At 38.4% G+C, this 27426-nt stretch overlaps 6 protein-coding genes and 1 long non-coding RNA gene across 9 annotated transcripts in view; 3 read left to right on the plus strand and 4 right to left on the minus strand.

Annotated features, from left to right (window-relative positions):
• The window catches only part of LOC130429410 (uncharacterized), a 44361-nt gene extending 25228 nt beyond the window's left edge, over nucleotides 1-19133 (plus strand). The window contains exons 3-4 of one of the 3 annotated variants that reach the window (XR_008907597.1): nucleotides 18644-18733; nucleotides 19016-19133. This is a non-coding gene — a long non-coding RNA (uncharacterized LOC130429410). The other 2 variants (XR_008907595.1, XR_008907598.1) reach the window with 2 other exon arrangements.
• Nucleotides 271-4067, minus strand: yju2b (YJU2 splicing factor homolog B). Its single transcript, XM_056757943.1, has 10 exons — nucleotides 3975-4067; nucleotides 3499-3558; nucleotides 3344-3397; nucleotides 3148-3230; nucleotides 3002-3057; nucleotides 2656-2716; nucleotides 2421-2563; nucleotides 2151-2323; nucleotides 1904-2042; nucleotides 271-863 (listed from the first exon to the last, which is right to left on the minus strand). Exons 2-10 carry the CDS (start codon nucleotides 3499-3501, stop codon nucleotides 406-408), a joined length of 1170 nt encoding a protein of 389 aa, XP_056613921.1. The 5' UTR covers nucleotides 3502-3558; nucleotides 3975-4067; the 3' UTR covers nucleotides 271-405.
• On the plus strand, nucleotides 5046-9368 carry LOC130429409 (persephin). Its single transcript, XM_056757949.1, has 3 exons — nucleotides 5046-5055; nucleotides 8080-8379; nucleotides 8469-9368. Exons 2-3 carry the CDS (start codon nucleotides 8298-8300, stop codon nucleotides 8885-8887), a joined length of 501 nt encoding a protein of 166 aa, XP_056613927.1. The 5' UTR covers nucleotides 5046-5055; nucleotides 8080-8297; the 3' UTR covers nucleotides 8888-9368.
• Nucleotides 9499-11963, minus strand: wdr83 (WD repeat domain containing 83). Its single transcript, XM_056757944.1, has 9 exons — nucleotides 11733-11963; nucleotides 11307-11427; nucleotides 11121-11226; nucleotides 10796-10844; nucleotides 10532-10658; nucleotides 10297-10364; nucleotides 10079-10187; nucleotides 9853-9967; nucleotides 9499-9748 (listed from the first exon to the last, which is right to left on the minus strand). Exons 1-9 carry the CDS (start codon nucleotides 11833-11835, stop codon nucleotides 9596-9598), a joined length of 951 nt encoding a protein of 316 aa, XP_056613922.1. The 5' UTR covers nucleotides 11836-11963; the 3' UTR covers nucleotides 9499-9595.
• sde2 (SDE2 telomere maintenance homolog (S. pombe)) lies at nucleotides 12419-15112 on the minus strand. The gene is made up of 7 exons (XM_056757942.1): nucleotides 14968-15112; nucleotides 14751-14868; nucleotides 14509-14620; nucleotides 14219-14388; nucleotides 13760-13865; nucleotides 13215-13671; nucleotides 12419-13133 (listed from the first exon to the last, which is right to left on the minus strand). The coding sequence occupies exons 1-7, from the start codon at nucleotides 15067-15069 to the stop codon at nucleotides 12918-12920; spliced, it is 1281 nt and encodes a 426-aa protein (XP_056613920.1). The 5' UTR covers nucleotides 15070-15112; the 3' UTR covers nucleotides 12419-12917.
• mrps28 (mitochondrial ribosomal protein S28) lies at nucleotides 15489-16734 on the plus strand. Its single transcript, XM_056757948.1, has one exon. It carries the CDS (start codon nucleotides 15489-15491, stop codon nucleotides 16053-16055), a length of 567 nt encoding a protein of 188 aa, XP_056613926.1. The 3' UTR covers nucleotides 16056-16734.
• capn1b (calpain 1, (mu/I) large subunit b) lies at nucleotides 16754-27369 on the minus strand. The gene is made up of 23 exons (XM_056757940.1): nucleotides 27248-27369; nucleotides 25608-25626; nucleotides 23917-24163; nucleotides 23364-23433; nucleotides 21065-21183; nucleotides 20831-20964; nucleotides 20588-20756; nucleotides 20387-20470; nucleotides 20221-20306; nucleotides 20067-20141; nucleotides 19830-19990; nucleotides 19582-19751; nucleotides 19476-19487; nucleotides 19006-19217; nucleotides 18824-18863; nucleotides 18662-18727; nucleotides 18511-18568; nucleotides 18364-18428; nucleotides 17969-18037; nucleotides 17802-17880; nucleotides 17612-17725; nucleotides 17452-17510; nucleotides 16754-17357 (listed from the first exon to the last, which is right to left on the minus strand). Exons 3-23 carry the CDS (start codon nucleotides 24160-24162, stop codon nucleotides 17331-17333), a joined length of 2115 nt encoding a protein of 704 aa, XP_056613918.1. The 5' UTR covers nucleotide 24163; nucleotides 25608-25626; nucleotides 27248-27369; the 3' UTR covers nucleotides 16754-17330.
• Nucleotides 27370-27426: the final 57 nt, after the last annotated feature.

The raw sequence follows: 27426 nt of genomic DNA on the forward strand, positions 1-27426 counted from the left end.
AAATCGTCAGGGGGTTTGAATGACACATGGCTGTGTAAACAATGTCAAAATTATTCAGATGATTGAATAAAATAACCCTTTGGGGCTATTTTGCCTGCTTTGTCAACCGGACAACGAATCCGATGGGTTAGAAGTGATGTAGAAAAAACAAGCAAGAATAACATCAGATTTAAACAGCAAGAGCAAAAACCTGTTTGTCAATTACCAAACTAACAAATCTGAATCTGTTTAATGTTTAAAAATAAAGAAAAACACTGAGACCTATTTGTTGATATGGGAAAATGTTTAATATACTTTTAATATACTTTTTGATTGAAAACCAACACGGGTGAATTATTACAGCCGAATCATATGGAATCAAAACACTTGTGTCATTTTGGCTTTTTGGTCTGTTAGAGCTCAATGTTAAGAGTCAGATTCCGAGTCGCTGTAGTCTACAACCAAAGACTTTGAGGCAGTCGAACCAGTGCCGTTTTCTGACAGCCGAACATTCTCAGATGTGCTTGCCTTTAGTGTCCCCGCAGAGGAGCAATTAGTGTTTGTGTCCTTGATGTTATTCACATCACATGTTTTGTTGTTGAAGTCTTCACTGTCCAGCGTTTCAGTGGTCAGGTCAGGAGAGGAAGCCACAGAGCAAGTAACGCTGTTGTTGTCAGTCTTGCCTCCCTCAGACTTTCTGCGTACCAGTACGTGTGGACTGCATGTTCTAGAGCCGAGTGCTTTAGCGATGGCTACTCCTCGTCCCTGTTGGCCTAACTTCTGCAGTAGACAACCAGCAGGTCCCCCTGCTGTTAAAGAGGGGCTTCTAAACCAGGAACGAGACGATATCTGTTGCCTTTTACTCTGCTTTTTGTCTTCATATGCTGGAAAATAGAACAATCAAAAATTTGATAAATTATCAAATAAATGGAGCAATGTTAAAATATTGGTTGCCAAGGTGTTGTTGGCAGTTGCCTGGGTGTCACAATATAATTGCCAAAGTGTTTTGAGTGGATTAAGGAGGATCCGACTAGGGTGGACACGATTGTGAAATTTGGCGGACGATTAATTGTCTAATAAATCATTGCGATTATGACGATTAATTGTCATCATTTTTGGGCTTTGCCATTTAATTCTCATACATTTTTTTATATACACTAAAAATTGGGTCATCATTTACTTAAAGTGAATGCCTTTACGTGTCAATAATACAACCGCAAAATACTTGGGTATTTTGCCAATACCCAAGGGAGAAAATTTATCATGAGTGAATTGAAGCCACCTTTAAAATGCTGTCAGTCATAGAAAAGCTTCTAGTCTGTTTTTTACATTTACATTTACATTTAGTCATTTGGCAGACGCTTTTATCCAAAGTGACTTACAGTGCACTTATTACAGGGACAATCCCCCTGGAACAACATGGAGTAAAGTGTCTTGCTCAAGAACACACTGGTGGTGGCTGCTGGGATCGAACCAGCAACCTTTGATTTACCAGTTCAGTGGTTTAACCCACTAGACCATCATCTCCATTTTTTTCCTCACTTGCAAGATTACAATAAAATTTGTTTCTCAAACTGAGATTTCCTTAAATAATGCAGGTTATTTTTGAAAGTTTTTTTTTTTAAGTGATCACAACACCTTTGATGGTACATTTCACCAGAATTATCATTCTTAAGCTACAATATATACACTAAAATATGCAATATGAAGGCACTACAGCTCCCCCTTGTGTCTTCTATAGAGATGTGCAATAATTGCATGATCTGAAACCATTGCAATGAAGTCAAACAATCGCGATGAGGCGATTATTTAATAATCACGACAACCCCCTGAGTGGTTCAGTCCTAGGTGGGTGGCAGTGATTCACATGGTTGCTACGGATTTGATAGTGTGTTGCTATGGTAAATTTGTACATCAGACTCACAGTCTGCGCTCTGTAGGGTGAGCAGTGAGGCTAGCTTCTTATCCTCCTCTCTCTCTGGTACCAAAGGGATGGACAAACCAGTCCTCGCTCGCACCACATTGTCCTTCTCTTCTTCATCCGCTATCACTTTCTTCTCATTCTGCATTTGCAAACCACAAACAGAATAAGAAGCAAACACTAAAAAAACACAGCTAGGCTGATAAAACCGTTTTTCCAAACAGAAAAACACTGTTTTACATGGACACACCCTGAACTTCCTGCGGAGAGTGCTGTTGAGCTGAAAATCATTTTTCCAGCTGGCCTGGTGGTCTTGAAGCTCAGTGAGAGACGGTATGGCGGCACGTAACTTCTCCTTGTCTTTTCCTCCATGGTCTAATTTATACATGGGATCCGTCTCGAGTTTCTCTTTCTCACTGTGCTCTGAAGTTGTAGTAATGAAACAGTTTAACACCCTACTTTAATATTGTAATAATACTCATAATATTTAAATAATGCAATCATAAATACAGAAGTGTACCAGTAGTCAATATTTGTTCATTCTCAGCCATATCCCATCTCTCCTCTTTCCTCTCAGCTCCACTCACGATGACATAATCACAGGTTGCTGGATCTGTCTGCATCTCTATGTAGTTGACACACAGATGGCACTTCATTCTGAACCTATGATCACACAAACAAGAGAGATGTTATGGATGTGGCTGCCTCATCACTTCAGTGTTCGTGCTTGACTTAAAAGATCTGGATACAATCACCTGTATATTGGAGTTGTGTAGTAAGTGCCAACTTTCTTCTTCTCTGCATTGTATCGGACCCCTTAGAAGACAAAACAGATTAATCGCCATTCAGACATACCACTAGATAACACCGATGATTAATGTTTATGGTGGTCTTCAAATGGAATATTTATGGTTACTGCACAGGCTTTTCTTTAATTCTGGGAAACACTATGCAACATACAGTATGATTTTCAATGGGAGGTGCTTTGGTATACAGTTTACAACGCTTCTTGGCAAATAAAGTAGGATAAGCAAGATCAGGAATGCATTATGCTAGTCTGATAATGGTGATTGTGTGTAGTGCACAACTTTGAAATCTTACCCATGCCTATGTGATTCTTACAGCCATCGCACCAAATATTATAAGGCATCTCAAATCTGTAAATTTACGACAGAGACAGCCGTCATTAGACAAATCAAACAAGCCGTAACGAAAATCACAATTATGTAAGTGTGTATGTGCGTTACCGAATAATGAGAATGCCCTGAGAAAGTTTCCTGGCCCTCTCCCGTAGCGGGTGGGTTTTATAGTAGCCGTTAATGGAGCCATGCTGTGATATAAATGAGATACAGATGGATATTTCAGAGGGAATCTATTAACAAATAAGCTATAAAAACTCATACACAGAGATAGAAAAATGGAGATACTGTCTGTTATTCATACCTTGACTGGATCGAAATCCGGGGGGTAGTATTTGTTCACTCCTTTCCTCTCACCCTGAAACAGAGAACAAGCATTAATACAATGCTTTTTTCACAACAAACAGAAACCTTACAGTATAACAACAGAATAAATCAAAGCAGAATATAGACCCATACCATTCTGCTGGTTAAAGCTCAGCTCCAGATGATATGACGTTAAGTTTCAATCAGACACAACTGCAGAAATTACAGATAACTTTAAATTAAAACGACTAAAAGACATTTATAATCAAAACTCCTGTTATTTAGTATTTAGGGCATGTTAAATCATATAAGTAACGTGGTATTACCACCTCGTCAGTTACTACAACAGTAAGTTTTATCTTTTACCCAACACAAAAAGAAAGGTGATTTAATATGAACTTTGGTAAAATATTAAAGCGTCGTTGTAATATTAAGCGAGGTCAACAATACGTTCATTAGGATCATCATTGTGATCAGGCGATATTTGATATGTACTAAATAAACAAAACAATGCGAATAGTAAAAAACGCATAACATGTGTTTTTAACACTATTTTCCCACATCAAAGAACAAGTAATGTAATCGAGGATGGTTTAAAATATATACAATTGTATGTATTTGACACTCACCGAACCATCTGCGTAAACAAACTGCGTCGACGTTTTCTCGTCGCTGCGCGCGTCACGTAAAGCTGCTCAAAAAACGCTACAGCGCCGCCGGTGGAGCGGAAGATAACAGCGCTGAACTGTCATACACAGCACAAGTGATGCTTAAATCAAAAAAATCCTGTATGTTTATAAAAGCAGTATAGCAGATGTTAATAGCCTTCGGTATTTGTGCTTCGTTTGTAATAATAAAAGCAGATAGAAACAAAGATATGATATCATACATGACTTTCTGAGCAAAAGGGAAATCCTCTGAGATAAAAAATCCTTTATACCAACCTCATAAGCTGTAAATAACATCATATCGGCTGCTGGCTGTGGTTCACTTAGAATAACCGTGTCTTGTTTGCCAGTCGGGATTTCACTGGCAGGTGGGCATTTTCCCTACACTGAGAAATAGTGAAGATCTCTGGAGAAACTTGGAAAGTAATTATTTTTCCAAACCTTGTATAATTTTATAAGGAATGGAAACACACATGACATGAGACAAATGGGATTTCAGGTTTTAAAGCTCTTTTAAAGCACAACACAGAATAGTTGTATGAGAGTTCTTGAGTCATTCTGCAGGTGCAAAATTATTTTGTACGTTAGGCTAAATTAAGTTAATAGACTTCGATTTCTTTTTATTTCTTTTTCACTTTTCCTTCGCTATTTCTGTATTTTAATATTCATTTAATATATTTGTCATCTGTTTATTTCGCAATGTGTTTTCTGCATTGCGAAAATGCTAAATTGCAAAAAGCGCTATACAAATGTCTTGACCGGAAAATAACAACACTGAACAACATAACTGCAAATCCTAAATGAGAAACGTTGGTCCAGGTGATGGAGGGATGTGATCCAGGAATGGTGTGAAGGATGAAAAGTGATGGAGGGTGCAGGAGATTCTTGTTCAGATTTACAGCATAAACAGCCCTTGTCTGGCGAGTTTGACATTCCCCACTAATTCCCACAGAATGCTTGCTAACGCTGGAACGATGCTCTTACATTCCTGTCCGGAGCAGACGAGCCCTATATGGGCCGGGCGGAAAATCTGCCTTTGCTGGTATGCCTTTCCAAATGCACTAGTTCAGCTATCTATACCTTAAACACCCCTGAATCTCATATTAAAAACATTAACGCACATAACAGCACACACTTAACTATTTATTTAATATTTCATTAAAAATGTATCCACATTGGGCTCTTGGAACAGGGTCTACATTGGGTTTTTCAAACTTGACCTTTATTGTTGCTGTTTTGTGCTGCAAATTTCCATTTAACACTTATAATAAAGATACAAAAGGTTCTTTACAGCAATGCTATGGATGAGCTACTGCATATTGGGTTTTCCAAAGAACAATTTACTCAAAGGTTGTGAAGCACTTCTTTCTTTCATCTTTATGGTCTAAAAAACTTTTTTACACTACAAACAACCTTTTGGAAAAGGTTCTTCGGATGTTAAAAGGTTCTTTATGGAACCATACAGCCAAACATTATTGACAACATAAACCTCATCTGCATATAAAAGAGCAACCTCTATACAATACGCTTTTTCTCTGGAAAAGCAATATAAAATGTTGGGTGCTGCAATAACATTTGAAATGACAGGCCATTGTTAGACATTTCTTATAATCTTATTTTGAATCATACAATGATTCAATGTCAATATTTCAAATAAAACTTTACAAACAGCAAATTGAGGTGATCACACACTTCATCAGATCATACAGATTATCCTGACAGAGTTTGTTATTGGATCAGAGCTGTTTTTACATTTTCACAATATGGTTATGTATTGTTTTGTCATACATCGAAAAATCTAAAATCATAAAAGCCAAGATATGAAGAATGCTGAGAGTTGTGCACTTTTTTGGGGAATAAATCTCTAGTGATGGGTGCATTCACAGGTGAGCTCTTGTGATTTGTACCAGACAGACAAAGCCCTTTTCCCATCTTTCCGTCTGATGGGCCGTGGGTCCACACCTCCCTCTCATGTCACCCTGTGTTTTACAGTGTGTGAGGGTAAAACTGTTTTCCACTGTGATCTTGATATGAGGTTTTTGCCTGACTCAGACAGCCTCAAATACCAAAGTCTCAGCATGTCAGACTGGTTACCGTATATCCGCTGGATGCATCTGGCGCATTCTTTAAATGGTATGTACATGCAATGTACATCACCACCACTATTTTTCTAATCAACATTTGGCTTTTAAAGCAAAATATTAAATCCGTTATCATCAGGTAATCATCATCAGCATGTTATCATCATCACCTCTGTCATCATTGCGGTTTCATCATCACTATCATTTCCAGTGCATCTCACAGTTCATAGAAGGAATGACTTCTCCATCTGTATGACTTGGAAAACAAAGAGGAGTAAAGAAAAAATTGTAAAAGTAATCAAACAACAATTTATCATACTTTTATTTCACTTGCGAGACAAACAGCAGTTTTCTTCCAAATCTATTCGCTCTCACGGACCACAGCCCATATTTTTCAATCCATATCTGGGGATGCGGAGACCCTAGCCCCCTTACATCTCACCTGCATAATGTTTACCTTTAGTAAGTAGCTCTGAGCCAACATCATGCCAACAGTGCCAATGGAAACTGACCTGACTGTAATCTTCTTGATCATAAATTAAGATGATAAATAATGACGGAGTCTCAAGTTGAGAGATTTCTATGGAAGTTTTCCTGTGAAGCTGATTGTTTTACGGTCATGTGTCAAAGTTAAACCACCCGACTGATTGGCTGAAATCCTTTCCCATTGATCTTATTTAACGGAAAACATTTTTAACCTAACACAGCCCAAGTCGTGCTTTTTTAGAAGGTTTTTTGTTGTTGAATGTAGCTGAAAATGCAAAGGTCAATTTCCAGGGAATACATTGAGAATGTTTAAGATATTTAATTATTGTAAGTCGCAGCATATATGTACCAAGTTCACTAAACATTGTACATACAGTATTTTAGTTATAAATGTGATACAACCATATTGTCAAAGACACCTCCCTGCTGAAAAAACAGAAACCCAATACAAACCATAACAGAAGTTCTGTTCTCCATTAAAAAAACATTATAAACAATTAGCTTCTTCTATTAAAACAACCTCAAAATTATTTTATAAACTGTGTTTAAACACCATTATAGTTTCCATTAAAACCAATACAATTCCCATTACAGCCAAATGAGCCAATAAATCCATTATATTTTCCATTTCCATTGCTCTATTGTTTTGAAATGTATAACACTTTAAAAGTATAGTCTAACCCAAAATGGAAATAATGAATTTGCCCTCACGTCAATCAAAACTTTGTGGAACACAAAAGAAGATATTTTGAGAAATGTATCAGCGGTGTTACATACAATGGAAGTCGGGGAGTCAACTCTGTTTGGTTTCAAATATTTTTCAAAATATCTTCATTTGTATTCTTCAGAGGAAAGAAAGTTATACAGGTTTGGAATGACGTGAGGGTGAGCAAAGGGGTGAACTCTTTATTAAAATTTTAAGGCAAATAGGGTGTCTGTTTCGTGACAATTTCAGACACCGAATCTAATACCAACACAAAGCTGTTTTCCATGCATACAGAACCATTCTGTGTCTATACGAACATAGCAGACAAAGCATTATCCGAGACATCTCCGTAAGCCGTGAGCATCCACTGATTCCTCCGACATTGCAGGATTCATGTCTTCAGAGTTACATAAGGAATGCAGATAGTGAAAAAAATCACATTTTAATCAAATCCCCAAATTTATGTTTCTGAAGACAGCCATTATTCTTGGTATTTCCATTCAAATAACTTCTGTCATCTACTTTGTTCCTTTTAATTATGGGCCTTTTTATCCATCTTTCATGTTAACCCATACACCTCCCCCAATAATGTTAATTCTGTATCTATACTTCTACAATGTCACATGACATCTATTCTATTTCAAAAAAACTTGAGCAATGTGTTGGTGTTAATCAATGTCAACCCAACCTCAGCAACTTCTGCTGTCAGACTATGAACAGCCCACAGCTTTAAGCAATTCACCCCATCTTCCATAATCCATACTTCTACATTTTCCATAATCTCCACCCCTAGACATGGAGCAATTCCAGTACCTCTCCAAAAATTCAATGAATGATTAAGTAACAGCCGTGAGACCAGGTGAGAAACCAGGAGCGGAAGGGTTATTCCTCCCGTCCTCCCCTCATCATCCCCTCCGCCCCAATGGTTCCAACCCGCTTAGATGGATATATAAGAGATGGTGGCTTCAAGTCTTAGCATCACCTACGCTCTCAACCTGAACAAAAGAGAAGATGATCCGTTCACTGCTGAAGATCACCGTTTTGGTGTTTTGCGTTCATGCGGGAGAAGGACGCTGGCTTGGAACGCTACTAGGTAAGGCTGGATGTTGAGACTTTAAGAAACAGGGCACTGAACTTTCTGGGTTTGACCCAAAACTCAAATTAGTCTTTGCTGTTTTTCAGAAAACAGGGGTACGACTGCTTCCCCCAAGACAGACTTCAACGATGAAGAGAGGAGAGGTGGTGACAATGAGGAAAAGCAAGACTCCGAGAGGCAGCTGGAAAGGTCGCCCCGCAGCGCCGAATCCCCATGCGCTCTCCATTCCATCCTGCTCCAGGTGCGAGACCTCCGGCTGGGGTACGACTCGGACGAGATGGTGCTGTTTAAGTACTGCAGCGGGACTTGCCCTCGCCTCCCCACCAATCACGACCTGACGGTCACCAACCTCTTGCAGAGCGGCATCTTACAATACACCGGCCAATGGCATCACCAACCCTGCTGTCGACCCACGCATCATGAAGACATGGTCTTTCTCGACAACAATCATCGCTGGCACAAAGTGGAGAAACTGTCTGCTGCAGAATGCGCCTGTATGGGGTAGGGACGAGGATGGGCAGTCGAGCTTTCTGATTGGCTACATGAAGACTGTGTAGTGCCTTTGAATTGAAATACTGCATTCATTCAGGTAAAGAGGTCCCACTTTCTCCGAAGAGGAAGGTTATGAACGTAATGTTTATGTATGGAAAATGTAGGAGTTGTATATTTTACCTTTTTGTATAACGTGGCTTATTTGGCTAAAATTGCGATGTTAAAACATTCAGGTGTGAAACTGTCAGTTTTGATACACTAAGAGACCCAGTTATGAGGCTGCAGATTTCTCCATCCGAACCATAAATAAAACATATTTATGTGTATAAATTATTTATTTATTTGAAACCCGTTTAATAAATTATTGTTAATCTTTTTTTTATGTACCTTGTGAAAATGTGTAAAGTTATGATTAAATACAAGCAAACGCTGTTTTGTTCTTTGTGTCATTTCACTTCTTAAACAAAAAGGGAAACATACTTTATCTGGAAACATCCGGAAACAATAAAAATATACTTCAGAAAAAGGCATGAATAAAACAGACTACGCAAATATTCATTAGGTCTTTCTGTCATATCTAGACATTTTGAACAATTTACAATCAAAACACTTTACCAGCATACATCTTTTAAGAAACAAATTATTTACTTTATTATAAAGTACAAAAATGCATTTCGGGCAAATTGTAAAAATCACATCTGTTCTCATTCATTTGTGAATCTCACTGTGCACTGTCCGCAGTCTCATCATCCGGCTCCGCCCCCCATACCTGAACACACCCTTCCATAGAAGTCAAAAGGCGGGGCTCCGTTGGGTGGAATGATAGTGATTGAACAACAGCTTTTCCAACAGGCAGCTTCAAAGTCAAGGAGCCCTATACAGAGAGATTACATTTATTTTTATGAGCCTAAAACATTGTATTTTTTGCACAGTATTTGAAAAAAGATTTGTACTGTGAATCAAGTGAGTTCTGCTCACCTCCACCAGATCCCAGTAGTAAACATGACCATCTTCTGAACAGCTAAGAACATGCGTGTCTTTATCAGACAGACAGCAGTCAAGCTTATAGCCTTTGTTAACATGGCCGGTGTACCTGTGAATGGGCAGTATAGACAAACAGACTTTTTATAACAGATACCTGAAGGTCATAAACTAAGCAAATTAACAAAATAGTTATACAGCAGTGTTTCTGTAATGTACATACTCTCCGAGCATCTCCCCTGTGCTCTTATCTAGCAGACGCACCGCAGAGTCCAAACTGGAGCTTAGCGTGCATTGTCCATCCCGACTAAAGCATATACAAGTAATGGGACCTGTTAAACGCAGATATAACACAAAAGTCATGAAACAAATACAAACAGCAAATGTAATCCCATTTCATCATATGAGATACACATGGCCAGATGAACATTTAATACTCACTTCCTATGAAATCAACATGAAGCTGACCCATTCTTAGGTCATAACGCCTAACTCTGCCATCCACAGACCTAAAAAAGGACAAACTATAACTTTAATAGTTCCACAGTTGAAGTTCAGACATCCAAACATTCTTTTTTATCGCCAAAAATCGACAACAAAAGCTAAAGTTGAAGATTTTCACAAAACAGACAATTCAAGAACAGACTGAAGTTGTTGAATTTAGTTTGGTTCTGACCCAGTTATCAGCTCATGTTCCGACACTTTCAGACTGCTGATTCCATCTCGAGCCTCATCCAGGATCTGAATGGGTTCCATTCGCCTGGATCGAGTGTCCCAACAGCGCACTGTACCATCAATAGAGCCTAAACACACACATATATATATATAGAGAGAGAGAGAGAGAGGAGAGAGAAATTATATATACAGATCATTTGAGAGAAGTTGTCATTCTAACAATAACTCTCCATTCATTCTATCCATTTCATTAATAGTGACCTACCTGACAAAATTACAGTCGCTTCCTCATTAAACTGCACGCAGTTCACTTTCTAGGGAACAAGCACAAAAGCAGAAAGATAAGAAATTGAACGCTATACACCTGTTCTTTACCATCAGTGTATTTTGCGTTCGTCCTTCCAAACCCATCATTCACACAAAATTACATTTGCAACCAATATTGCCATGTTTCTGCTGTCAAATGTAAATATAAATGTGGATGTGTATAAACATATTATATGCCTTCACAATCCTGCTTTTTCATGACAGTGGTGAAGCAAAGGAAAGTAATCTATCGCATTAAATTTAAAGTTATTAAGGAAACTCACCCCGGCGTGTCCGCGGAGTTTGCGCGTCACCTGCCCGGTGGCCACGTCCCAATAGATGACGGTCTTATCAGAACTGCACGAGCACAGTTGACTGTTGTCATAAGAGCTAAAACAGTGAGAGCGACACGTTTAATAAACGCCAGCACGACTTTTGGATGATATTTTATAAGGTTGAAACACACTCACGAGTCGGCCTCCAGCACCTCATACCCGTGGCCGGTGTACGTCTTCAGCAGAGTCCCGCGACTGACACTCCACAGTTTCAGAGATTTATCACTGCCACATGTCAACGCGTAATTCCCATCGGCTATAAAGACACAAATGCAGGATAGATTATATAGTGAAAACACGCGCAAAATGTTTAACCTTTCAATATAATGTTTACTTGATGGCGATTTAAGCTTCTCAACGTCTAAAGTCTTAAGCCACACATCGGATGCCTGTTACTTTTCTCAGCGCTACTCAGGATAGGTCTATCAAAATCTTTCCGTTTACAAAAGTCTTTCATCATCCACAAAGTATTGATATTTAAAGTCAGCTTTGTCCGATCCGCATCCCTGAGAAAAAAAACTTTATTGAGTCCAACAAAACGCTCAGGAAGCCCAGACTCACCGTTGAAGCGCACGGCTCTCACGGCGCCCTGATGACAGTCTATAGTCCGCAGAAGATGCTTCGGCAGCTGAAGACCTTGAGGACGCGGCAGCGGAAACGCCATCACTCGATTACCAATGCGTCATATAGCGCCTATAACATATACGCATTTTATCGCTAATATGTGTTTCTAAAGCAAGAGGCTGTGAGAAATAAACTCTCGACGACTCGACTGCATGAAAACAATGTGCCTCTACGGATCTATAATGAACCGATTGGTGCTTATTGGCGCCACCTGTCGTGTCGGAGCACGAGCTTTCGTCAAAAGTCTTTCTCTACTACTCCATAGACCCAGTGATCATTTTTCGAACTGTTGTACTTTAAATTCAGAAACTTCCAATGTATTTAACACCTTTCATCAAAAGCTTTTTATCATGACAACCCAACATGTGCAGCAGTCACCTGCCCTCCATGGTGTACTATAATAGAGACATGTTGCCTAACAGTGCAACGCAAAAATGACCAGAAAAATGTGAAAGGCATATTTTAACCAAAAATTTGAGTAAAAAAGGCCATATTACACATCATGCAAAGTGAACAATATATCGGACATCTGTCAGACTGCTTCTTACTTTGTATAACACTGTCCGATCCAAAGTTGCTGAAGAATGTATCATTCATGATGTCAAAGAAAGTAAGACAGAGTCTGAGCTTTGGTCATGTTTAATGAATAGAATCGTAACGGAAAAAACAGTCAAACAACGAGACAGTGTCCCGGTGTTACAGACAAGACTAGTCCCAGACTAAAATTAACTGTGAGCTGAAAATAACTTGCCTTGACATGTCTTAAAATATGTAAGCGCCATTGTTTTGTTTCAAGATTTTGTTCTAAAGCATTTTAATAAAAGCTACAATAGACAATATAAAGACATTGTCCTGGTTTAGGCTAAGCCTCGTCTATGAAATACGAGACCTTAAATGAAATACAAGACCATTGGTGTTAAAGCAATATATTCAAGTTTAATGGTAGGGTAGATAAACTGAATGCAAGAAAAACTTTAAGCTTCAACATATGTTTTGAATTTTTATCAACATCTGACCAATAATGAAAAAAACGTTATATCTGCTATAAAACCTAGTAATTTCTGACAGACATGTCAATTACAAAGCACATCAGAGTTACAAAAACATTCCGTTTCTGATAAATTATTTCTTCTTGCCCTTGCTGGGTTTGGCTAGGAGTGTGGGGTCGATCTGATCTGGAGTCAGTCCTCTTACAGAGAAAAGACGAGCGGCACGTTCCTGCAGCGTTCCTCCACATTTCATCCCTCTTTCCATCAGCGCTTTCTTCACCTGCTCCAAACCCAAAGCTTCCAACTGCTCGACTCCCTTCACAGAGAGCAAATCTAGTGGAACTTCCATCTAAATAAAAAATTAAGAGATCATTTAAATCCCAAAAAACACTTAAACACACACGACTATGAGAAAAGCATATCTCCTTACCGCTTCTTGTGTTTGACTGCTCTCAGCTGGGGTACTCTGTGTCTCTGGTTGTACAACCTGTTCAACTGTACACTCTTTCCCTGATTCCTTCTGCACCTCCTCTACACTCCTTTCCTCCTCCTCCTTGATGGTGTTCTGTGTATTCTCCACCATACACTCCTTCTCCACCTCTTCTTTACTACCTTCCTCCTCTTTCTCCTGGCTGGGTGTTGTGGAGCTGGGTGCAGGACTATTGGAGGAACTGCTGGAGGAACTGCTGGTGCTACCGGGTTGGTTCTGATGTTCAGTGCTGTCCTGCCCCCTAGTGGTCGAGGGCAGTAAAGCTGGTTTGGGTACATCAGAGCTACAGGAAGCCGCAGACCCCGAGGTAGAGGTCGAGGGAGACGCCTCGCTGTCGCTATCGCTATCGCTGCTTTCACCAGATATGCCCAAATCATCCAGTTCACCTAGGCCAGTCCTATTGGGTGAAAGAAATTAGTTTGTTCATTAAATCTACATCCGGGTCGTTTTCTATTATACACGCATTCAAAATGAGCTCAACTCACCAGAGGCAAACCTTCTTTGATTTCTTTTTGCTCTCGGTCGGAGTCGAACGCTTACGGCTTGGGCCTTCGCCTGGCTGCACAAGCCCACTGGAAGATGCTTGCATGCCTAAAGAATGGAGATGTTTGTATTTTAACCATCAAAACAATTAAGGTTAAGCAATATTTCACTACAAGATACTCAATACGAGCATAAGAGATGCAATATATTTCGATAGCATATTTAATTTAAATCATAATGGAAAAATGTCTGTCTGATTAATTGGTTTCTTTGTGTTCTTCATGGGTGTTTTAATCGTTTGTTGTATTGATGTACATATTAAATGTCTTTCAGTCTTTGTTTAACCAGATTTAACACTTTATACTTTATCTATTGGTTTAAATATTCTGCACATTCAGACTTGTTTTTCAGTTCGCCTATGAGTCCAGAAAGATTAAAATGAATCCAGATTTCCAAATAACCTTTAAGGACAGAGTCTTCCAGTCTCTCTTGTAATTCATGGCATTGCTGCTCATAATCTGTGTCTGTGAAATAATGTTTCGGCTCGGCCAGTTTCCTCTGAATGCGTTCCAAGCGTCGCTGCTCCTTCTCTGCCTCTCGGTCTGCCTGCTTCTTCAACCAGTCTGCCATTCTGCATATAACAAACACAAGCTTTTTAACACCGGCCTGAGATAAGCAGTGATTATTGTCGATCTAATGTTTTAGAAATCAACAAGTCTTTAAAGATGGATATGACAGTCATCAGCATTACTGTTTCTCATGGTTGACGTCACGCAGTCTTCTACCACTCAGATCTCTGCAAGCCTCGCGGTTCGTGGTCTTTTCAATTTGTGCACCGAGGGCCCTCAGCATGGACCCAAAGCCTACAAAACAAAAAGAGCTTTAAACAACTTAAATCACCAGCACACTTATTAGTAAATGTAGGATGTGACTTGGAAAAGTAAGCGGATGACAGTAGTGTTAATATGTTCTGGAAACATCACAATAACGTACCTCCTTTGCCTCCACATAACCGAGGCTCCACACGATAGACCACACCAGACTGAAGCAAGTCAGTACTGTGAGATATGCGTCCATTACTCGTCACATATAAGTCAGAGAAAGGAAGACTCTAAAAAGAAAAACATTTATCCGCCATTACTTACAAAGTACAAAACAACAACACCGCTGAGTTCGGTCTCAGATAACGTTAATGTTTGACTCTACCCACCTCTTTAGTGATAAACTGATCGATCAGATCACTGACTGTCGAGTTTGTGGCGATGGTTAGATTAGTAAACTTCAAACTAGGTGAAATTACAAACAGCTCCATGTTTTCCTTTTACCTCGACGTTCTTAGCAGACGTGCTTATAAACTTCCGGAAAATCAATGACGTACTTTGACGCAACTACGGAAACCGAGAGAACATTCGTTTTTCCACATTTTAAATATTTTATTTCAGCTATATTACATTTATATACTATTTTTTTCTGCTTTATGCAATTTTAATGTTCTTTTTTATTTTACTTTTGGTACTATTGACCATTAATTTAAAATATATAAATGTTTTCCCTGTTTACGGTTGTGAGATTTTCCTACAGCTGTAAAAATGTGAATTGTGTAGATTACCTTTAACACACTTTGCAAATTATTAAACTTATTTTTTTGTATTATTTTAACTAGGTAGAAAATATTTTTGGTGGGCTTTTATATAATTTCCCAGAATGCACTGACCTCTGTGACATATCAAAATGGCGTCGCTCTGTAAAGTGATGTGCAACATGAGCTCGAGATATACTTTACTACCAAAACCGCGCGTTTTTACCACACCTAAATCACTATATAGCTCTGAAGTGAGTGGATCTACTGGTGAAGATGATAAATCAACCGAGAGGGCGAAGAGCGGGTTTGCAACTGCATACGATTTGCATTCAGACCTCCACCAGCAGCAGCAGAAGGTCGATCGGGACGCATCGGTACGACTGAGCTCCAGGGACGAGACCTCATTCATTTCTCTCTTACGACATTCCCCACTCATGCAGATGGGTCCCGCTAAGGACAAGATCGTAATGGGCAAAATCTTCCATATCGTCAAAGATGACTTGTACATAGATTTTGGTGGGAAGTTCAACTGTGTGTGTAAAAGGCCCTCAGTGGACGGAGAGAAGTACCAGAGAGGCAGCAGAGTGAGGTTGAGACTGGAGGATCTGGAGTTGACCTCAAGGTTCCTGGGCGCGACGACGGATACGACTTTGCTGGAAGCGGATGCTATTTTACTCGGATTGTTGGAGAGTAGAGAACCCAAGCCGAAAGAGTAACTTAATAGACAATGGAGGCAACTCTGACTGAACTGTGTGAATGGACTTTTGTATTGCGTGAACATATATTTAATTAATAACTTCATCTGATTGGTTTCTTGGTTATTATTAATACATGAGATGGCCAATAAGACTCGACGTCTTGTCATGAATATCAAATGTCACAATGTATTGATGATGGGTTTTTTCTTTGTAAAACTGTGGTTGTTACCTTATTAGGTTACTAAGATTACTATACTTTACCTGTTCACTTGGCTCACTACCAATATGCTTTCACTATAAAACGTAATATAAAATCGAATGTTTTTCATTACGAATACCACAATGAAGCATCAGCGGGTTACCATTAAGCCATTACATTTTTACATCTTATTCCAGTTGTATTTAATGGTGTTTAACTGGTTCGCCTTCACCACATAAAACCACATCAATCCAAAAACCCACAGTGATCATTATATTTTACATTAAAACCAATACAACTGTCATTAACCATAAAATGTTTTTAATATTTGTGATGGTTTCTATTGTTCTTTAAACAGGGCTATCACTTGTATGTTAATATTACATTTTGTGTAAATAAATAAATAACCAGATAAGTTTCCAAAATCGTATGTTTTATTGTGCATTCTCAGTTATTTAAACTGAGGGGTTGTTTTTGCAAATAAACTACAAATATAAGACAAACATCAAATTTGTTTTCAAGTCTCATTTATTTTCAGCTATTAAGATGCACAGCATAAAAGAAAATGATTCAGCAGAACTCCCTGAATATCCTACAAGAGCTTATTTAGTTTATTTAATATTATTAATGTCACAATGTTTCACAGTGAAACAAAATCAAACAATAACCCTCTTAAGATCTCTTTCTGCATCGCAAGGCCATGTTGGTGCAAAATTTAAAGGCTAACCATTTATTAATAACTACCCACACAATATATGCAAGATTAATCAACCTAATTGGTTAATTAAGGGGTTAGTGGCATGCAGTTAAGTTTTGTTAATTTTCTTTCTGAAATGCTGTAATATATGATCCTGTTGACACTGATAAAAACGGTTTTATATCCTTGTTTTTAACAGGTAAAAACGCATATATCTTGCATGATAAATGTCCCTTTTAAGGGAAAAGCATATGACCGGAAGCTCAGTTGTTAGTTAGGGCGGGTGTTTTTTTTAAGGCAGTATGTTTTGTATTGCTCGGCATCTTTGGGTGCAATGGCTGTAAAGCTGCAGTTGTGATAGCCATTTGGCCCAGCATGATATGATCCTCTCCATACATCAACCACACATGGTCATGTACAGCCACTGTTAGAGAGAGAGAGAGAGAGAGAGAGAGAGATGGAAATGTGAGCAATTCAATTCATTAGATAAAGAAATTTCATAAGAAATGTCATCCCACCTCACAGACATTAAGCTCTGCTATCCCCGACCCGTCCTTGTCGAGCTCTCTAAAAGCTTCTGTTGGCGAAAACACATTAAAACAACACATTTTTATCGTGAAGTCAGAAACTAGCATGGCTTTTACCACTGAGACACAGTTTGGCATGTGAATGACTTACTAAACATGGACTCCAGTTTGACCAGGCAGCACACAAAGTTGTCAAAGTCAATCGTATCTCCGTCAGAATATCGTGCCACCAGTATTTGATGTAGCTTGTTATTCAGCTTAAAACCTACAAACACAGAAAGATCAACGTGTGCACATAAACGCATAACAAACTGACATCATTATTGAGATCTGGTCATTACCAGCAGACTCCAAAGCCAGACGCATCTCGTAAGAACTCATGGCACCAGATTTATCCAGATCAAACTGCCTGAAAATTCCCTGCAAACGACATGTGTGAATTAGATGCACTTGCCCAGACTCCTCCTGTAAGATGTGATTTAACTGAATTTAAAAATGATTTTCTCACCAGCCACCTCGTGATTTTAGTCCAAAGGATCTGAAACTCTATGAGTCCCAGTCGTGCACTTCCATCTTTCTGAGAGGTACATAAGTTAACTCAAAAGTAAAGTAGTTATGATCAGTTTATGGAGAAAATGTGATTGGTGAAGCTGCAAGGTGTTCTGGGTAGTTTACTTGCTAATGTGGGATTTTTATGAGTAAGCTGCTTTGCAGTTGCAAATACGTTCTAGGTGTTTGTCACGTCTTTTGAAAGTATGTTGCTATGTCGTAATAGAGTGTTACAGGTGGTTGCTCGGTGATATTCTCCAATCAAAATAGCTTCAAATCTCTATGATAGATCAGTGTAAGCATCTTTTTGAAAAGCACTTCTAGCCCTACAAAAAAGAATTAAGATAAGGATACATCCATCAGGTTGACCATACATCTACACGACTCCATGCTGAACCCGTCTGTAGTAAGATCCCTGTCTGAACAACACACAACCAGATATTTCTTAAAGACACATAATCACAAATAAGAGAAGAATGGATAAAAACAAGTCATGCTTACGTTTGCACACCACTCTGTTTAAAATGGTTTTGAGCTCATGAACTGAAATCTCCATGTCCTGCATGAACGAAAGTTTAGATTAGGTTTGATCAAAGAATTAACTTTATTTTCATTTTCATTCTTTTATCAAAAGAAACAGACAGACACACACCTCTCCTGACAGCTGAGCAAACATTGTTTTAAAAGAGTCGTCAATATCTGCTTCGGAAATCTCCTCCTATGGGTAAAAACAAACATTTATTTCATTTATATATAAATCAGTGTTGTTGCCAGTTGCTTGTTTTGACAACTATTATGACAAAACAGTCCATACTTCATCTTCCAGGCTAAATGAAACTTCATCATCCATCTCTCTAAAACAAATAAAAAAGCATGAATTAGTCTAAACATTCAACTTAAACTTGTTCAAAACGGACAGTACTGTAGTCTAAAACTATTTTGTTTGGCATTTATTTCACCGTTGATGTATTTTATTTTAATAGCCGTGTGACTCACTGTGTTTCAGACTGTTTCTCAGTGAACACTCGGAGAACAAAGTCGGCCTCTTTGCTGGGCTCAAAGGTGGATGGGACGATGAGATACTCGCCCGGGGGTAACTTCAGTCTCGCGCTGACCTCACGGAGGTTAATAAAGGTATCAGAGCGAGCGCATGACGACTTACGCAGGAAAAAGTCCTTCTTCAAATGAACACTCTGAGCACCACGAAACTAAAGAAAAAGACTTTGTAAATATATGAATATCAAAAAGCTTTGGGTCACCATTGAATCCCATAATAGAACAAAAGACTACTATGGGAGTCAATGGTGATCCAAAACGGCTCTGTTACAAACTTTCATTAAAATATTCCCATTTGTGTTCAGCACAACAGAGATATGTAAACAGGTTTATGACAAATGGAGATTGAGCAAATGATGACAAAATATTTATTCTTGGGTGAACTATTCCTTTGTAATTACAATTCTTACCTCTTCTGGTACCTAAAGATGATAAAAAAATAAAAAAATTAGTACACATTTTAGCACGTTTTTAAGCAAGTTCTGACATCTATAACCTCATATATTGGCTTCTTACCTCATATAAAGCAAAGCCGATGGTGTGCATATCCTGTCCCTGTTTGCGGAAACGCCGCCTGTCTTTTTGCATCAGCGCCACCAGAAAGCTGCAGGCAACCTCTGCATCATCTGGATCATCATCTTCTTCCGAAAGCGTGATCTTATACTGTGGGTTGATCCAGAACGTATCTAACATCACAGTGAGGGTTAGGATTACTTTGGGTTTGGGTTAGGTTTAATATGAAGCTGTGGATGAATGAGTCTCACTAGGGCTGTTCCTGCAGCCGCCTGCTGTACTGCCTTTCCTCCAGCTGCCGTTAAACTTAATCGTGTTCCAGAAGCTTTGAGTGTCCTCGCTCAGAGCGTCCGGGGTCAGGTTACAGATCTCCAGCCGGGAAAACTGACGCTTGAACTCCTGAAAAGACATCCTGTGCGAAAAAAATAGTTGTTTTTTGTGAAGGGAAAGATAAGCCAAGTATCAATCTGCATATGATGGAGGATTACCAGAACTCGCCGTCCTCCATCTGATTGTTCAATTCTTCTCTCTCCGCCGGGTCAATCCTACTCCACTCGCCAGAACTGTAAAACAGTGTTTGATATTTCTAGAGGCACCGAAATGAAAGCCATTTTTTGTCTAAATTAGTTTATTTCGACTAACTTGTCACTCCAAGCTCCTGTCCATTCAACCTGTCCCCATGGGTTTCGGATGCGAATCAGCCTCTCTTTGTTACCACGGTAATTCACCTAAAAGTAAAAAAATTCTACTCCGTTCAATATGAATTAATGCAAATTATTATTATGTTTAGAAATGAAATGACTCTGACCTCTTTGAGACCCGTGAGTGAATACGCATGTCCCTTCACCAACTTTTTAAATGTCACGGCTTCCATGTCAACGGAACTTGTGATCTATCAGACACACAAAGAAATCAAATTAAAGGCCTACTGTAAATAAACCAGAACGGCCGAATTTAGGATCCTGTTGTGATGTGTCTCCAAGCCCGCGGGTGGCGCTGTGGGGCTTACATCAATAGAGCAGCCCAAAAGTGAACCTCTTTCCAAAGCTTTGGCGATGATGCGGTGCAGGTCTTTTGGAGCACTACGCAGCTCATACATCTCAGACACTCCACCTGTAAAGTCCTCAAAGCCTTCAGTAGTGGATCCTCCAGACAGAGCTTCATATGAACCGTTCAGCCTGTACAAAAATACAAAAAATACACTTACCTTATAAAACTCAAATGTAAGGAAACATATAGAGGAGAATCTCACTTAGCATAGGCTTTCTCCAGCAGGGCGCTCCAGAATTCATTTCCCTCTGCTGAGTGAACAAACATCAGCTCTCCGTCCTTCACAGGCAGCCGGTCATCAATGACAACATCCACCCACTCGCCAAACTGCCAGAACTGTAAATGACAACAACATGAATTTAGTGTCCATACAGCGGCCCACAACGAATGTAAAACTTTATAGGACATTCACAGGAGTATTGCATGTGTGTTTTACCTGTAAGTGGAAGATGCCGGCATAGTTGTCGGTAAAGTTTTGTCCATGAGGTACAACTCTGTGAAGCAGCCTTTCATTCAGCGTAAGAGATGCTATGGCAGCCAAAAGCCAACAGTCACCTGAACACAATATAAATGAAATGTTTTATACATGCTTGTATAAAGGCTAAGTTGAAATGTTGCTCTTGACTTTACAAATCTTAAAGTTCACCCAAAAATAAAAGTTAGGAACATATTAATAGGTACAGTAGTGTAACAATTTGTCTATATATGGTATGAGCGGCAACAACATAAACAAACAAATGTGGCCCAAACATTCAGTAGACCTCCGAAAAGAATCAATAACTGTTGAATAGTTTAAATTTAACACAATGAATGTATAACATATTAACAGAAATTAATATTAATATAAACAAAATATAAAATTAATTGTTATATTATAACCAAACACAGACAGGAAGTTAACTTTGAGCCAGGCGTGTGAGTCAGATGAAACAGTCTATATGGTTTTAAACAACAAACTAAAAGTGAAAGTTAAGACCCTAAACCCTGTGACCATCATTAAACTTAATATTCAATTCAAGTTTATTTATATAGCGCTTTTCACAATGTGCATTGTTCCAAAGCAGCTTTACAGGAGAAAATAAGATAATCACAGAAAGGTAAAACACAGCCCAGTGTATGGTGTTTATAGAGCAAGCAAGATCATTTTAATGATTAATATTTAATAAATAAATAATAAAATTGTATATACTTTTTATATAAACTTAATATAACAGGAGGCAACATGTCAACAATCTTGCTTACAATCATTTATTTTCAATCATGTCAGTAGCTCCAGTGTTTAAGATTATAAGATTGTTTCGTAAGATGGACCCAGTTAGTTGAATGAATAAGTGTTGAAATTTTCCATTCTCATATGCTTGTCCTCTGTATGTGTTTTATAAATAGTAAATAGTAGTGAGTGTTGTCACACATTTCTAGAGACCAAAATAGAGACACGGAAGTGGGCACCTTTGACTCCTTCCATCGGGGCAACAACGCAGCAACCACCCAAAACACTATAACATTGAAGTGGCACGCTTTGCATGGGCAAATATCTCTTAAAATGTAACTCGAAAAAGATTGTCAAATGTTTGAACTCCTGCCATTAGTGGTGCAAAAATGTAGTCTTGAGTTTTTAAACATAATGTAGTTAATGAGCCTTTTTTTACTACATCGCAAAACATTAAGTACACTTATAGTTGTCATTCTAATAATTTCTTCTTTTAATGTCAGTGATGGCAAACATCTAAATTAGTTTGGTAACATGAAGTACCACATTCAGCCAGCAGGGGGAGACCTCCACCAGCTGCCATAAAGGGGTGGGGAACATGTGTGTGTTTGTTCATTAAGATAACACAGCAATAAAGCTAACACTTAACATTTTCTCGCGATGAATCGTCTTTTATCTCAAACTTCATTCTTTCCAAATCGATCATTTGTAGGCAAATGTCTTGAGCCACGTCATTAATCATTCATCTGTGTGCTAACTGAAAGGTAAAATGTATTTCTAAGATAAGCTTCCTCATCCTCCACCCTGTGTTTGCTGTACAAACACAGTTGTTTGAGGCTGATGGCTGTACACACACACACAGGCATGTTGTGGGCTGTGGCTATAGGCCAGCAATCCCAGAATTCTCAAATGTTAGATGACATCCGTGCCAATGTGACTCACCCCTTAGGCATTGCAAACCACTCCCGAGCAGTCAGGAAGTCCACACATGCACATCAAACCCCAAAACAGACACACTTCCTCTCAGAAGTGACGGGAAACACACTACATTTAATCAGAATGGTTTAAAAGAGATTGACTTAGAATCAATGAGGTTTGTTGTCAGAGCATTTTTTTGCAATAAACAATTATTATTAGTCTCCCTGTATGTTTGTCACCAAACTTTACAAATATCTAACCAATAAGAAGTTTTTTAAAGTGCTTGTCAATTTTGAAAACACAGTATTTAAGTATTTTAAAACTTAAATACTTGTGTTTTCTTCCATTTCCAGGAAAACACCTAGATTGGAGATCCGAGGTCACTGAAATGCATGTTTGAAGTCTAGTCGCATCCTAACACCCACATAAAACATATGATCTGGACTTTCTTTATTTCAGGCATCATTTTCAAACAACAGTTGTGAGATATAAAGTTTTGCTTGGTTTAAAATATAAGTAACACAAACTGCACACACAGACATTCCGCATAGTAACGTGTGCAAGCACGTACAAACTTCACACCCAGATTTTTACAGTACTTGCTTACCTAAAGCCCCTTGGCAAATATCTGTCCGGGTTGCCCCGCCCACTATGAACTGGGGGTTGTCTGACAGGTCCTGAAAATACACAAGCATGTTCACATCAAAAAAAAAGCTAACAGGCACTTTACCAAAGTGTGTCGAAGTGTGCCACTTTGTCTGTCAGCAAAGATTACGCACCAGAGCATTTCAATAGACTTATTTTAACCATTTGAGCAAACACAAGATGATGGGATAATGTTTAACCAAACAGGTTTTTGTTGTATAACATTCTTTTCAATTTTGTTGTTAGTTTTGTCAAGATTTGGTTGAGTTTCTCAGTATTGTTTAGGTTTAGTGTGTTAGCAGTGCAATAATGCATGAGCTAAAATGAACAGAAAATTCATAATACTTCTACAACATTTATCTATCATGTTCATTTCAGCGTTATCTCATCATTTTTATAATCAAACGTAGTATCTGTTAGCATAGTAAGTTAATGCACCGTGAAAAACAATTGTGTTGATTTTTGGTATGTGACGGGAGGTCAAAGGGGAGGGAATGAACAATAAGATCACTCACAGTGGGTCTCTTCCACTGCACACCACGTGTTTTGGAGGTGTTCGGCGCAAGCTCCTTGAATCCCAGTGACTGGGGCACGGCGGGGAAGCAGGGGTCCTCAAACAGCCTTCCACTCTCAACACACTCTCTCTTCAGCTCCTCATAGTCCTGGTTTAGGAACTTTACCGCATTCTCATTGGTCCCCATTCCTTCTGCCTTCAGACGCTCCCTCTGGATACTCGACGAAACCCCGCCAAACAAATACATACTGCAGCCCACCAAAAAAAGTTATTCGGCAGACATAAATGACTTCAAATGTAACAGTTCCAGAGGAGTACCCTGATGTCGAAGGACTGTTCTAGGTTCAATACAAGTTTGGCTCAATAGCACAATGGAAGTCTATTCGTTACAAAACAGTATACTTCCAGTTCCTCAAATTTTATATTAATATATTAATTATATATTTTGTGTAGTAATGTAAGTATAGAAATATCAATGTATTAGTAGCATACTTGTCAGAGTAGTATTTTATTACTTCTTGGGACTAAATTGGCCCAATTTTTTATGTACTTTCTATCAACTGTACATTTAAGTATACTTTAAGTGTAACAGTAGTAAAATTTGAGTATACAAGTGCACTTATATGTATACCGATTGATAACCAGTTTAATGCTTGTAGCGCATTCTTAAGTTTATGAAAGTACACTTTAAAGAAAAACGATATTTTTCAAAACATTTATTTTTACAAAATAAACTAGTTTGTGAAAGTAAAAAGTTTAAGGAAAAGAGTAAACACAACTACAAACAAAGTATGTTTATATTCAATATACTTTTAAGTTTAACAAAGTTTGAGTACAAGTGTAAGTCGAGTCTACTTGTAATTGTAATTATTATAATTGTATACTTCTAAGAAGTGCATACGAAGTAGAATGTATACTTTCTTATTTTAAGTTTAAAAGAAGCACACTAGTAGCACACTTAAATTAAAGTATTTTTTAATGGATTGCACCATGCTAAAAGCAGCTTTTTTTATCTTTTCATCCAATTGTTTAAAATTTGATAACAAAACAACTTCATACAGCTTAAAATAACTTCCGAAATGCCCTGCCCAAGGCATGACATCTATTGAACCAAGAACCCTCCTTGTATTCCCTTGCTCAAGAACAAAATGAGGATGGCTTATGTCTTGCCTCTTGCACAAGTCAAAGAAAAATATATTCTGTACACATAGGAACTGGTTCCTAAGAGCTATAGCATAAAAATAGCATCAATCATTTGACAGCGCCATTACGTCTTTCAGTATTTCATGCAAAGTGGTGTTGTTAAAAGGCCGGGTTGCCGACACATGTCCACTTAGCCATTATTAGCCAAGAAGCCAGCAGCACCAGCAGCATGTAGTCAACGCTTAGTCCAGCATGCCAAGAGAAAGGCCTTGTAAACCAGACACTCGATTAGTGCTATACTGAGGGGGATGGAGGAGGTTAAGTGGTTCTAATTTCCTTTTGCTTGTAATGTGGTTACCAATCAGCTCTGCAAGAATAACAATGGCCTTGCTGTCCAGGATAAGATTTGTTGTTGAGCTTCGGATTAAAAACATCTCAAAAACATAAGATTGAGCAATGCATAAAAGCATTGCTCAATCCGCAAAGAAAAGGAATGCGTACCGTTTCATTCCCTATTACGTAACATTAGAGTACAAAATATTAATATACCTTAAATTCCTTGTGAGGGCTGCAAGGTTGGAGGGAGAAAGTTCATTAATGATTATATTTAACAATAAGATAAATCACTTCATTGCTATCAGTTCTTCAGGAATAAATACAGTGTGATGTTTAAAATGTGAAACGCATGTTCATAAATGAAGTACCTGATTTATACCACATGTCATGTTTTTACTGTGAGTGAGTATTTTATAAAGTAAATGATATAAGATAGTCCTGGACTTTTATATCAGGCTATTTACGGGAACCATGAAGCTAAATTGAATACTTTTTGAGACCATTTTAAGACATCATCGCCACATACCAAGTTTTAATCGGTTGCATTGGTGACACTTTAACTTACATTTACTATACATTGATTGTAAGATAGCTCAACTAAACAGTCTTAGTTTGTGATAACTCCTTATGAATACAACACAATTCAGAAGGGTGGGAACGAAGCACAGGTTAATTCTTTGAGGGTCTAATACAATGACACAGAGCAGTACTTCTCTCGGTTATTCCCAGAAAAGGCCCTCAGCCATGGTTCCAACCATTTGCACAATAACATGCATTTCTGCAATTTTCAACGATATTGTTTAAAGGGATAGTTCACCCAGAAATGACAATTCTGTTATCATTTCATTTTTGGGTGAACTATCACTTTAACAATCGGGTGTGGACCTCCCACTATCGCCTAAGAAATTATTAAATTCAGGCAAACTTGACCATATGACCTCATTGGACAAATATTAAAAGACGAAACAAAATCAAATACACTGGAAAATGGCATTTAAGACTATTTAATACTTTTTAAGGGCCTTCAATTTCTCCTCATTTCTTTATCAACTTTTTATACAAGACTCCGCGGACGCCCTGTATATAATAAGTTATTGAAAGATATTTGGGGGGTGCTTTAAAAATGCAGTGTAGTTCACCTAACTGTAAAGGATTACATTATAAATGACTTTTTAGTGTTGTGCAGTTTGTTTGAGGTGCAATGAGGCAGATCATGTCCTATGTAAATAAAGTATACTGATACTAAATGTCAGCTGATTTACTGATGTGAAATCAATAGGACAGACAGAGCATCAGCACTCTAGTGTTTGTTTTTGGTGATGAATGAACACGCCCTCAAAAAACAGGCCCACATACTGTATTATCACTCAATCATTCAGTATACACCGATATAATACACTGCAATATTGGATACAGTCTGTGATTATTCTTACTGTATGTAGTTTATCTTTTATTAAAGTTTCTTGGTTAAAATATTGTGTTTTTTTTCGATTTAGAAAACATAACATTGTAAGATTTTTGTTATTTTGTGACAATTACCTCTGCGTTTCCGCCTTGAGGAATAGTATATCCTCCTACGTCATTAATATTCAGGTTTAAGATACACACACTAAATTCATTAATAATTCATATTTACTGTCATCATGACCGATGATTCGTAACATGCAAAATATAGCTATACTAAGGGTTTCAATGCTTATGAATGTTTTAAAAACATTTTTCACACAATTTTACGAAACCTTTCATGAAAACGGTATAGTCACTTGCTAGAAATATAGGACAAAGGTTTCATCATTTGACACATCATTTATACGCAGACAAATATCGGATAAAGATAGCTTTCCAAAACTTACCACCGCTAAACTGTCTCTATGGTTACCAAGCCACCGCGTGCGAACGAAAATAGAGGAAAAGTGTGAGAATGATGAAGAACGGATCAGTGCAGATGACACAACAGACAGGGTACCGCAGTGACCGAGCCACGCCCACGGGGTGGGGCTACGGAATGATTGACGGTTAAGGTGGCCAATGA

The sequence above is a fragment of the Triplophysa dalaica genome, chromosome 10 (assembly GCF_015846415.1).
Source record: "Triplophysa dalaica isolate WHDGS20190420 chromosome 10, ASM1584641v1, whole genome shotgun sequence".
NCBI lineage: Eukaryota > Metazoa > Chordata > Actinopteri > Cypriniformes > Nemacheilidae > Triplophysa > Triplophysa dalaica.

Bases quoted from the DNA above. Each gene is read 5' to 3' on its own strand.
- yju2b (XM_056757943.1), bottom strand. The intron at 2,717-3,001 runs GTAAGATTTCAA...TTGTCTTCTAAG, and splicing joins TAAGAATCACATAGGCATGG to GGGTCCGATACAATGCAGAG. The intron at 2,324-2,420 runs GTACACTTCTGT...CTACAACTTCAG, and splicing joins TGAACAAATATTGACTACTG to AGCACAGTGAGAAAGAGAAA.
- LOC130429409 (XM_056757949.1), top strand. From the start codon at position 8,298: ATGATCCGTTCACTGCTGAAGATCACCGTTTTGGTGTTTTGCGTTCAT. The intron at 8,380-8,468 runs GTAAGGCTGGAT...GCTGTTTTTCAG, and splicing joins CTGGCTTGGAACGCTACTAG to AAAACAGGGGTACGACTGCT.
- wdr83 (XM_056757944.1), bottom strand. From the start codon at position 11,835: ATGGCGTTTCCGCTGCCGCGTCCTCAAGGTCTTCAGCTGCCGAAGCAT. The intron at 10,188-10,296 runs GTGAGTATTAAA...TGCGTTTAACAG, and splicing joins TCATGTTGATTTCATAGGAA to GTCCCATTACTTGTATATGC. The intron at 9,968-10,078 runs GTATGTACATTA...GCCCATTCACAG, and splicing joins ACAGGGGAGATGCTCGGAGA to GTACACCGGCCATGTTAACA.
- sde2 (XM_056757942.1), bottom strand. From the start codon at position 15,069: ATGGAGCTGTTTGTAATTTCACCTAGTTTGAAGTTTACTAATCTAACC. The intron at 14,389-14,508 runs GTAATGCTGATG...TGTTATATGCAG, and splicing joins GACGTCAACCATGAGAAACA to AATGGCAGACTGGTTGAAGA. The intron at 13,672-13,759 runs GTGAGTTGAGCT...TTCACCCAATAG, and splicing joins TCAAAGAAGGTTTGCCTCTG to GACTGGCCTAGGTGAACTGG.
- mrps28 (XM_056757948.1), top strand. From the start codon at position 15,489: ATGGCGTCGCTCTGTAAAGTGATGTGCAACATGAGCTCGAGATATACT.
- capn1b (XM_056757940.1), bottom strand. From the start codon at position 24,162: ATGTATTTGTTTGGCGGGGTTTCGTCGAGTATCCAGAGGGAGCGTCTG. The intron at 20,757-20,830 runs GTGAGATTCTCC...ATTTTTGTACAG, and splicing joins CTGGAGAAAGCCTATGCTAA to GCTGAACGGTTCATATGAAG. The intron at 20,307-20,386 runs GTCAGAGTCATT...TTTTACTTTTAG, and splicing joins CACTCACGGGTCTCAAAGAG to GTGAATTACCGTGGTAACAA.